Source organism: Centruroides vittatus, unplaced genomic scaffold (genome assembly GCF_030686945.1).
Source record: "Centruroides vittatus isolate TY-2023 unplaced genomic scaffold, ASM3068694v2 contig_523, whole genome shotgun sequence".
Lineage (NCBI taxonomy): Eukaryota > Metazoa > Arthropoda > Arachnida > Scorpiones > Buthidae > Centruroides > Centruroides vittatus.
The window spans coordinates 151,240-163,043 of record NW_027122307.1 but is presented as its reverse complement, the minus strand read 5'-3'; the positions used below and the strand labels follow the sequence as shown (position 1 = coordinate 163,043).

General features: G+C 32.2%; 1 protein-coding gene across 1 annotated transcript in view; it reads left to right on the top strand.

Moving 5' to 3' along the window:
* Positions 1-4,019: 4,019 nt before the first annotated feature.
* The window catches only part of LOC136978390 (uncharacterized), a 32,372-nt gene continuing 24,587 nt past the window's right edge, over positions 4,020-11,804 (top strand). The window contains exon 1 of the mRNA XM_067274092.1: positions 4,020-5,343. Coding sequence (XP_067130193.1) covers positions 4,020-5,343 — 1,324 coding nt within the window. The remainder of the gene's footprint in view (positions 5,344-11,804) is intronic.

Sequence of the window (11,804 nt, the reverse complement as noted above, 5' to 3'; positions counted from 1 at the left end):
CTCTTCTTTTTTAGAAGTTTATTGCATATACGGAAAAGACTTACATATGTAGGATGAATTCCTATATACAGTTGGAGGCAGGACATATCACATGATCCGGAGACATTAAAATTATGATTCTATCTTATTAAGTTTTCAAGATATTACAACAAAAATATGAAAAAATTGAATAACTCTTTCGTCTATTTTCCAGAGTTCTATCGCATCTACGGAAAAAACTTACATATGTAGGGTGAATTTCTATATACCGTTAGACGCGGGACATATCACCGAATCTGGCGACACAAAAATTATGATCTTATCTTATTAAGTTTTCAAAATATTACAACGAACATTGAAAAAAATTAAAAAATTATTTTTACTATTTTTTCTAGGTCTATTGCATATACGGAAAAAACTTACATATGTAGGGTAAATTCCTATATACCGTTGGAGGCGAGACATATCACATAATACGCAGACACCAAAATTATGATTCTATCTTATTACGTTTTTAAGATATTACCACAAATATTGGTAAAAATCGAAAAATTATTTTTTCTATTTTTCAGAGGTCTATCGCATCTACGCAAAAAACTTACATATTTAAGGTAAATTTTTATACATTGTTGCACGAGGGACATATTACAGAATCCGCCGAAATAAAAACTATGATCTTATTTTATTAAGTTTTTCAGATATTATAAATAAATCGTAAAATTATTTTACTATTTTTCAAAGGTCTATCGCGTCTACGGAAAAAACTTACATATGTAGACTAAATTCCTATACACCGTTGGACGCGGAACATATTACAGAATCTGGCGATATTAAAATTATGACCCTATTTTATTAAGTTTTCAATATATTACTACAAACATTGGGAAAAATGAAAAAATTATTTGTCTTATGTTTCAAGAGTTTATCGCATTTACGAAAAGACTTGCATACCCTAACTGCGTATTAAATTTCAACTATCAACTCCTAACCGTTTAGGCACGTTTCGATAATGTATATAGAAGCTTTAATTCTGTCTTTCTTTCATGTGGGGAAGAATTTCGAAAATACTTATTTTAGTTTGCGTCTGCTTAACATTCCTAACTGCGTACCAAATGTCAACTTTCAACTCCTAACCGTTTAGGCACGTCTCGATAATGTATATAGAAGCTTTAATCCTGTCCCTCTTTCTTGTGAGGAATAATTTCGAAAAATCTTCTTTTAGTGTGCGTTCTCTTAACATACCCTAACTGCGTACCAAATTTCAACTTTTAACTCTTAACCGTTTGGGCTTTGCGCTGATTATTATTATTGTTATTATTAACTCGTTTCGATTATATATATTGATAATAAAATTGTGCGCTTTACCATACTATTTGCCACGACAGTACAGAATTGCGGCTCCCATGCATTTTGCAAAACCTACATTTCGGCTCCAACTGAACTCTTGCTTGCCCACCCCTGGCATATATAATGCATCTCTTGTTATAAAAATGTCTAAATGCAGTTGCAACTAAAAGTTCATTTTGTTGAACCAAGAGGCTGATTCAGGGCGCGTTTGAAAACTGTAACCGGAGTTACCCGGTAACACTGGTTACAATTTCCAAACGCGCCACAATCTTTAATTTCATCAGTATAATAAGTTCTATTAATAGACTATAGTCAGAGCAAACTAGTATTAATTTTTAAAAAATAAATAAATGAATTTTATTCAATGAAATAATTATTATCCGAAATATTCTTTAATCATTAAATAACTTTAATGTAACATTTTGTTTCTTGTTAAATTTTGATTTCGTGTGCCTACACTGTATCTAAATTTTTTTAGTTTCGTTCAAACGCCGAAAATAACAAATACAACGAACGTAAAATCGGCAAGTTAGAAACGCCGTTGTAAGACGATTCTTCTGTTTCATTTAATTCTCTTATTTGTTCATCTTTTTCGATCTTTCTTTTCTTGCTTTCCGGCTCGCAATTTTCTACGTTATCAGCACTTCTCTTTCTGTTAATCGTTTCAACATCTGTCTTAATCTCTTCTGTTGTTACCATCTCTTTGTTTTCTTGGTAATTTGAACACTCGGGTTTTTCTGGTGTAACCAACGTTTCCGATCTCTGTATTAATTATTATTCTCGCTCTTGCCCGAGTTTCTTCGTCCGGATTTAAGGAATAATTTTGATTTAAAACATTTCCAGATGTTGGCAAGGAACTTAGAAGAGACTTTTCTCTTTTGTATTTTTCCCATTCTCTTTTTGATTTTTCGATGTAAGGCTTTTTAGCTTCAAAATCCAGTTGTTTCCATTTTTTCGCTAATGTCTTTGCCGCTCTTGTCACTCGCCTTACTCCCGCGGCTCTAAGTTCCGGAAGATGGTCGACGTAATAATAAAGGAAGGAGGACATCGGTCGCTTGAGATGGCTCCTTCCTCCTATTTCTCTTGGCATGCTCGGTGACATCTTTATTGGCACACAAAAGCAAGTTTTGAGTTCACCGTCTTTCATATTTGCCTTTTAATTCTTGCCGAAATTTCTATTATTGTAAACAAAGAAATCTCTTACAATTAGGTAAATATTGTTACGTTTTAAGTAAAATACGTCGTTTTTGCTTATATTGTTTTCTTAAAATGGCTTGGAAAAAAGATTAGATGAGTGTATCGTTAAGAGCCATGCTAAAAATATTTAAAGTTTATTTCTTTCCTGATAATTTTGAAATTATTATTATTATTATTATTATTATTAATTCGAAATTTATTCGTAATAAGGCAATAGCCAGTTACAAAGGATGTTTTTGACAACAATCGCTTATTAAAATGTTAAAAAATACATTAGCAACACAAGTCAAACCAAGCATTATATTTCACATTTGGTTATGAATGATAGTTATTTTAATAACAATAATTTAGAGTCATTTCAACCTATACTGCAACTGGTAAGTTTCTTCGTACATATGGTTCTATAACATACACTACCATTAATCTATGTTATTTATGTATTTAAAGAATTTGTTACATTATAAATTTGTGGCCATAATTATATAGTCTATAAATTATATCTATCTTGGCTGTATGGAATATTTCATACATTGCTCTTTCATTAGTGCACCTTGTTAACATATGCAAGTCAAGATTGTGCGCCAGTTCTTTTGCGTCTTTGCAGCCACAAAACATATGAAATTTTGAAATTATTTTTTGGCATCTTGGGCAGATACTTTTAGAAAACTCAATAAATTTATTATTTATTAGTATTAATTCTTTAGGTATTCTTGAAACCGTGTTTTCTTATATGTTGAGCATCAAACACAAGACCGTGTTATTTATTAAACACTTGGCACTTTTCCACCTCTATTAGTTGAGACGAGAGTTTATTTTACTCGTTTCGGGCATTTCGCCTTTCTTCAGTCAACGTTAATTCCTCGAAATTATGCCAAATTGTGCTATGCACGCGCACCCTTGAGTTCGAGGAATTAACGTTGACTGAAGAGGGGCGAAATGCCCGAAACGAGTGAAATAAACTCTCGTCTCAACTAATAGAGGTGGAAAAGTGCCAAGTGTTTAATAAATAACACGGTCTTGTGTTTGATGCTCAACATATAAGAAAACACGGTTTCAAGAATACCTAAATTATAAAAAATTTTTGTCATAGAAACGGCAAATTCCATCGAGAAAGAGAAAATTCACACGTACAGCTTAACAAAATGGATACTACGCACATCGACAGGACGCAAGGTGAGATTAATAAAATAATTATCGATATAAACTACTTAAAGACACATCTAAGGGAAAAGAGAACACTTAAAACACTTTCCCTTTCTAAGTCCATCGCTAAAGTAATCCCGACAAGGGATAGGAACTATTTTAATTTGAAAATACTAAGATCGGCTATAAAGTATAAATATATAAAGCTTAGAAGATTAAAGCGCAATTTTAAAAAATCAAACGACAAAAATTCGAAATACTCAAACAAAAGGATCGACCCGATTATAAATTTAAGCGATTACGAAGCCAATAAACATGAGAAATTAGTAAAACGATTTCAGTATCCGCCCAACATGGAGATTAGCGCATGGAAAGAATCTCTAGTAAAAAACAAATCACAGGTTAAAATTCCTGAGGACATCCTTGAAACAATTCGTGCAGGCCTGGACTTTAGTGGCCCCAATAGATGGGAAGTTCTTGATATTATACCAGACTTAGATCGAGTATGTAACAACCTTCCTGAGCCAGAATCGCAACTTATTAAATCAAGTCTTAGTAGCAAAATTAAGAAATACATAACAAAAGAAAAAAGCAAAACTGTTATAAAAGACAAAAATTATTATAAATATAAAAATAACATTAGCAAAGTACAAACATTCCTGGTTGATAATGGACTAGAGATAATTAAGGCAGATAAATCGAAACAAGTTATTATTGTATATGCTGATTGGGTAAAAAATAAGAAATGTGAATTAGTCGAAGGTAAACAGTTTAGGCAACTCCCGATAGACCCAAAAGATATTATATATAAAGAGCTAAAAAGTAGAGTCACAAGATTACATAAAATGAATAAATTAACAAAAGCTGAAAAAGAATTTATCCTAAACGATCAGAATGATCGCACACCAAAAATTAATATTCAACTTAAGACTCACAAAGATGGCGAACAGGTTCGACCCATAGTGGACTTCAAATATTCAACGTTATATAATCTTGAAAAATTTCTAAAGCAAGAACTTAAGTCTTACCAAAATTCTAATTTTGCCATATCTAATACTGATGAGCTTTTAACAGATCTAAAAGATATGAAGATAGAAAGCACTTTTAAAATGGCTAGTTTAGACATAATTGAAATGTATCCCTCCATAACATGGGACATAATTGAAGAAAAATTAAAAAAACTTAACATAACACCAGAGATCACCCAACTAATAGAGTTTTCGTACATGAGTAATTACTTTGAAATAGAAGGTAATTATTACACCCAAAATGAAGGTATTAGTATGGGATCAGTTATAGGACCTAAACTTGCTGAATTAGTAATGATTGATATAGATGAAATAATTAATAAAATTCAAGGTATAAAATTTTACAAGCGATATGTTGACGATATTCTGATTATGTACAATACTTCTGAAATTACAATCAACCAGATAGAAGTCCTTATAAATAATTTAAATAAACGAATTCAGTTTAAAACAGAAGAAGAAGACAGTATTAATAATAGCATTAACTACTTGGACGTTAGGATTACAAGGAATAGAAATAGTATCGAATTTGAACCTTTTAAAAAGCCTTGCACTATCAGTACGACTATCAAATATAACTCTAATATACCTTTATATATCAAATATAACGTCTTTGCAATGGAATATGAAAAAATTAAAAATAGAACCAGTAAGTTAAGTAATATGTCTAAATATATAAAAGAATTAAAAAATAAATTTGTATTAAATGGATACCCAAACTATATAATTACAAAATGGGAAAAAGAAATAAATGATAAAACAAATAGAAACGACAAACAAAGAATAGAAAAACAAGGCTCAAGAATAAGATATATTAGTTTTCCATATATAAAAAGATTATATGAAGAAATTAATAAAGAATTAAGAAAGGTAGACATAAAACTCGCACCTAAATATGAGAAACTTAAATCCCGGCTAAAAAATAAAAAGAGTATACAGCAAGCTAGAACAGAAGCGAAAGAAACAAAGAATGTCGTTTACGAAATTCCGTGTACTTGTAAGAATAATAGTATTTATATTGGAGAAACGAAACGTAAGTTAAATATCAGATTAAAGGAACATGTCGCCGACTTAAGATACAATCGAGTAAACTCTGTTTTTCATGATCATTGTCCTACTTAATAATTGTAATATAGATCAAGATGGTACAAAAATTTTATATAAAGAAAAATACGCTTATAATAGAAAATTTAAAGAGAGCGTGGCCATCATAAAGTCCAGTAATTCTATAAATAAAAATTTAAGCATAAATATAAACAAGAATTGGTTAAGAATATTATAATCATATAAAAAATAAGCAACAGATCCAGCCTAACTTGGCTACTTTTGGCTATACAGTTAATTATGTAAATTCAGATCGTCATAACCAGCAGAATATGCAAATGGTCAACAAACAACTGCATAATAATGAGCCAGTACTAGATGAAAAGTGAGTTTTTTTAGTTAACACCAGGCCCAAACGTTTATTGCTTTATGTCAAGATAAAACAACAATGAAGAAAAGGAAAAAGTTAGTAAAAAGAAGATTAAAGGTTTATTGCGTTCGATTTTAAAAACCGTACGTAGAACATTTACATTTGTTGCTGTAACTTTGCGGTCCAAATTGTGCTATGCACGCGCACCCTTGAGTTCGAGGAATTAACGTTGACTGAAGAGGGGCGAAATGCCCGAAACGAGTGAAATAAACTCTCGTCTCAACTAATAGAGGTGGAAAAGTGCCAAGTGTTTAATAAATAACACGGTCTTGTGTTTGATGCTCAACATATAAGAAAACACGGTTTCAAGAATACCTAAATTATAAAAAATTTTTGTCATAGAAACGGCAAATTCCATCGAATAATTATTAAGTAAATAATCAGTTAGTAAACTTAATATAATTGAACGGAAGTAGTAAATTTCTCAGAGTGTGGTAGGCAGATCGGATTTGTCATTGTTACAAAAATTTGGCTATCAAGATCATTCGTTTACGTTGTATGAAACAAATCTTTTTGATATTATATTGACACTAGCAAAAATTATTTGTATGAGTTCAAAGAGTATTTGTAATTGGATATTTTTAATGAATAAGGTTTGATGATCTATCTAAATATAAAAAGACCTGTGTGTATTATAAAAACTGTCTTACTGTGTGACAGATTATGTTTAAAAGAAGAATGGCTTCGTGTATAGAATATTGTGAGTTTTGTTACTTTAGTGTAATTTGCGAGGCTTTTCACTTTGTAACTGAATGTTAGGCTATGATGTCCATCAGATAAAAGTGTTTCGATTTGGATTATTTGACTGTTTAATAAGCAATTATTTTTTTATCAGACTTAAAACTACCAGGAGGTATGGATATAGTATATTAGTGGCTGTTTCAGTGTTTTACAGTTGGCAGCGTTTTCTGACAAAGTTTTTGAACGTATTATAATTAACAATTTATTTAATTTATCAAATAATTTAATATTTTAATATCTTATATATACATATATATATGCAAATTTTGTTCGCTACACTTTTTGTGTATATTTTATGTTTTTTTGGCTATAATTAACATTGTTGTCGGTTTAGTTTGTTATCATTATTATTACTGCATTGTTTTAAGAGGCTTGTTATTCTACGCTTTATTATTAACATTATTGTATTTTATGTTATACAGTAGAGCGTCGATAAGTGGAACGTCGGTAAGTGGAATGGCCGGAAAGTGGAACGATTTTCAGTCGGACTGTGTCGTGCTGAATCGAATGTTTTTGATACTAAATTTACTTCTAAAGTATAATTTTCATGTTTTTTATATTCTTTAATATATTTATTTTGTTTGTACCAAATGCAGAAAAAATTTTTAACGATACGATAGCCTCGATGATTAATATAAAAATTTTCGTTAGGCTTAAAATCGACTTAAATTCGACACGAAGCGATACGCAACGGAGAAAAATTTGAACATCGGACAGGTTAATGTATTTTTTCGTACAAAGTCGGAAACTGGAACAAATCATTAACTGGAAGGACCCCAGTCCCCAATATGTTCCACTTATCGACGCTCTACTGTAATTGACTTGGTGATTTTAATATGTTTTTTGTTGTATGTTTTTACATACAAGATTTCTTTGTACTAAATGAAAATAAACATATATGATAAAACTAATGATGAAATAACAAATATAATATAATTATTACATTAAGATTCATTAAATTTTTTGTGTGTATTTTTTTGACACGATTAAAGATAAACGATACTTAATGTATTAATTACACAACTTTAAATTTACTTATAACGAAAGGTCCTTATTCAAATATATAATTTCTGAACAGATTTGGTTAGATAAGTCTTAGAAAAAAAAATGTACACTTACTTAAGTAACTTTCCTCCTATTTGCTAATGATATTTGCGTGTTTTCTTTAGTGTCATTCACCACTAGATGTTTTGAAGCATAAATTGCATCTATGTTAAGTTTTTCAAAGTTAAATCTTTGTAGATTAAATGTTCATTTTCTTTCTAGTAATTGCATTGTTTTTTCCAATTAATTACTTCTTATGGTGAAGCTGATAAATATAAATAACATGGACTAGTCACAAGCCCCACTTTTCGTACTTTGGGTGCACTGAATTCAGGTTTTATAAAATTAATTTTTCTTATGAACTGTGTAGTGAGTGATTGGTAAAGAATTTAATGAATTAAAGTGTGAGCCCACCGGCAAGGTCGGAAAAGTCAGACTCTTCCTTTTGGCAACAGATCGTTGACCTACTCACTTGTCAAGGATGGCCGTTACGTTGTGTTGCGCGTTACGCGTGACGAAAGTGGAAGAGAGGTGAGATGGTGTGGACCAGAAGGCGTGGACGACAGTCGAGTAAAGACACCATTTTTAAACAACAAAACAAAGATTTATTAAAGTAAAACTTTAAGCTACAATTCAAACTCTCCGTTAGACGTAGGGGAGCTCGAGAGAGAGTTTGCATAGATCATTTCATACCTCTTTTTAAGTTCCGTAGACGTCGGTAATTTCAAATAAAACTCTAGGTCGAATAATTCAGATAGGCGTTAGGTAAACGGGTCCAATTAGGCATTAGGTCAAATTTGTCGTAACTGTGTAGAACAAATAATTAGCGGTTCGACTACAACACGCTCGCATGTCAGATCGAAAAAGGCTCCCCCGAAAGGGAAAGAACGCGGGTTTTTATAGATTCACCGTTAAAACTAAGTCACGAGATCGCTGTCAGACAGAAGAAAATTATGAACTCGGATGTTAAGTGTAAAATTTACGATGGTACAAATTATAGAATTTACCACGAATTCTGTTGTCCGCTTCCAAAAATTTAATTTAGTTTTTGTTTACTTTTCCAAATTAATTAGATAGTCTTGAATTTTACAAAAGTCTACATCAGTTACACTAAATTTCTCCTGTGTATTATCCGTTTTGCTAACAAAAGTGTTACAGTTTTATAAAATCAGGTTGTGAAGTTGTGGCAAATGCAACAACTGTAACTTCTCAGTTGATGCGAAATACAATTTTTGTTTACTGTAACTTTCTAATGTATGTAATGAAGTTTTATATAATCTTATATTTATCAATTTTGTTTTAATGTGTTCCAATATACTAGGTGTGCCTGAAAAGTTCAGTGAATGGTCTCATAAAATAAAGGAAACGAGATACAAACAAAATACTTCTACCGGCATTCAAAGTGATCGCCATTAGCGACAACACACATTTGACATCGCTGTGAGCAAACGCTTCTTTCGGTATTGCACGAAGCACCGTTTTCGGATCTGCGCAATTTCAGAAAAGCGTAGGCCTTTCAGGCGGGAAACAAAAAGAAATCTGCAGGTGCCAGATCTGGGAGAATATGGAAAGTGTTGAAGAACTGTCACCTGGCGTCTAGCGAGAAAGTGCCGTAATGTTCACGCATTGCTCTATTTCGCAGTGGCACTCCTTCTCGCACTGACTGCGTTGCATTGTTTGCTGCGCGCACTTCTGTTTAACTGTCGTGATTTCGACGCTAGGAGCACTAGTTGGCAAGTCTCTCACTATGTCTCCGTGAGCGCAACATCCTAACCAGCAGGGTTATTCAACTATGCGACCATTCACCAAACTTTTCAGACGCAACTTGTAAATAATCCGTCATCAACTTGGCAAAACATAGCAATACTTACAAAGTTTTCCTAATACCTATAATGTCCTTTATTCTTTTCGACACAAAGTTTTTTTTACTATTATTGAATACATTGCGAACTTTTTCCCAATAGCCCAGAATATTCATAATTAAGAAATTAATTAAAAACATTGAATGTTTGTTTAGCTATAACATTTTCTATTCGCATGAATCCATCGTACAAAAACAATGGTTTTCAGTATATCGCATAATGTTTATAATCTCACACCCAGAGAGGTGAAAATATCTAATTTTTTTCGAAGCGAGAAAAATTTCGAAATTACCTATAAAGCAGTTCCCGAAATATAAAAAACAGAAAAAAGCAAAAATTGCCAAATAACCGTGTTTAATCTCTTTAATCCTGCGGTGCAGTCTGTGGTAGAAAAGAAAGTACTGGATTTGGAAAGTGAAAATTTCAAACTTAAGACATTCTCTTTCCCACTGAGGAGCAAGGGAAAACTTTCGATCGGTTGATCAAATATCACGGGGTTTCCCATTCGGCTGTTTTAGTTTTATTGCTTAATTTCATGCTTATAAAGATAAAATTGACCCGAAAGAAATGAAATGTATTGAAAATATGGTTCAAAATAACAAACCTACAAATTTATGCCAATTAAAATTTTTCACGAAAGATAATCGTTATTTCGAAATTAAAGAGACGAAAAAATCGCTAATTCGAAGTATTCGAGAATGACATACAGCATTTGGCATATAGGCAGAAATAATTACGGTGTCGAATTGCCTTAATAAACAACAATTTTCTCGGAAACAAATCTCTCTTAATTTCACCTGGTAACAGAAAAAGAACGATCGGGATCGAAAAAAGAAATTAATAACCAATAAAGTAACAATTTTCGAGTCCACAAGCTATTTAAACCCAGGCCACAAAGAAAACTGCGTACTTTGCCACGGCGTACCGCGAGGCTATGATCCTAACTGGGGTGTTTCACGCAAGCTTTCATCTTCGTCCTTTCTCGATATATCAACGAAAAGTTGAGAGAAACTTCGAAAATTCCGAGCTGCATTTACCGGACATCTTTTCCAGTTCGAGAACTGGACATAGAATGCAGCGTCCAGTGAACGATAGGACACCATCTTCATCTCCAGACTCGACTCTGTTGCTTTTAAATGGGGATTTTTTAACGAGGGCCGCTCCGTGGCTGAGCGGACTTCGACCCCACACTTTGAATGGACTAGTCCCTAAACACTCGCAGTTCTGGCATCGCTCGGTCAGGCTGGCGACGTGAAGTTTTCTGGGTTTTCTCCACATCTGTAACGCCGAAATAGAAGCCAGTTTCCTTTTAAAAGACCCGCAGCCAAATCGCCCAAGTGTCGCATTGCGATAACTTAACAAACGAAACGAATCGAAACGTAAACAAAAATTCATTGATGTATAGAAATGCAATTGATATTTCGAGGAGAAATGCAGGACATGATGTATGTTATAAGTATTTGAAACTAAGTTCCGAGTTTCTTAGCAATTGGACGAACGGCCTAGAAGTGTATAGATAACAAGGAAACAAACATCCTCATTTATAAATGCACACGTCTTTGTTCATATTTACCCACCAAAACAAACAAAACCCAAAATATAATTGATTTACATGCGCTGTGGTCATCTTTCTGTAAGCTCGTTTTTTATTGTTGCATAAACAATAAATTTTAAGAATACTTTTTCAACTATTGTTGATGAGAATTTTTCGATTGCAAAAGATATCGAAAGCGAATTTTGTTAAGAAAAAATGGATATTATGAGTAAGTTAAATGCATTTTATTGTACTATTATATCTACTATTTAATAACGTGTTCGTAATGGATATAAAGACATGTAATTAGTAGTAATATTCTACGGGATGTTTAAAAATCCCAATAAAAATGTTATACGGTGGAACGATATTTTACTTTGCATTCATTTTTTGCTGGAGACAATTACATCATTAAACGCATTTTCTGCAAATGAATAACAATTTATTATTTTATT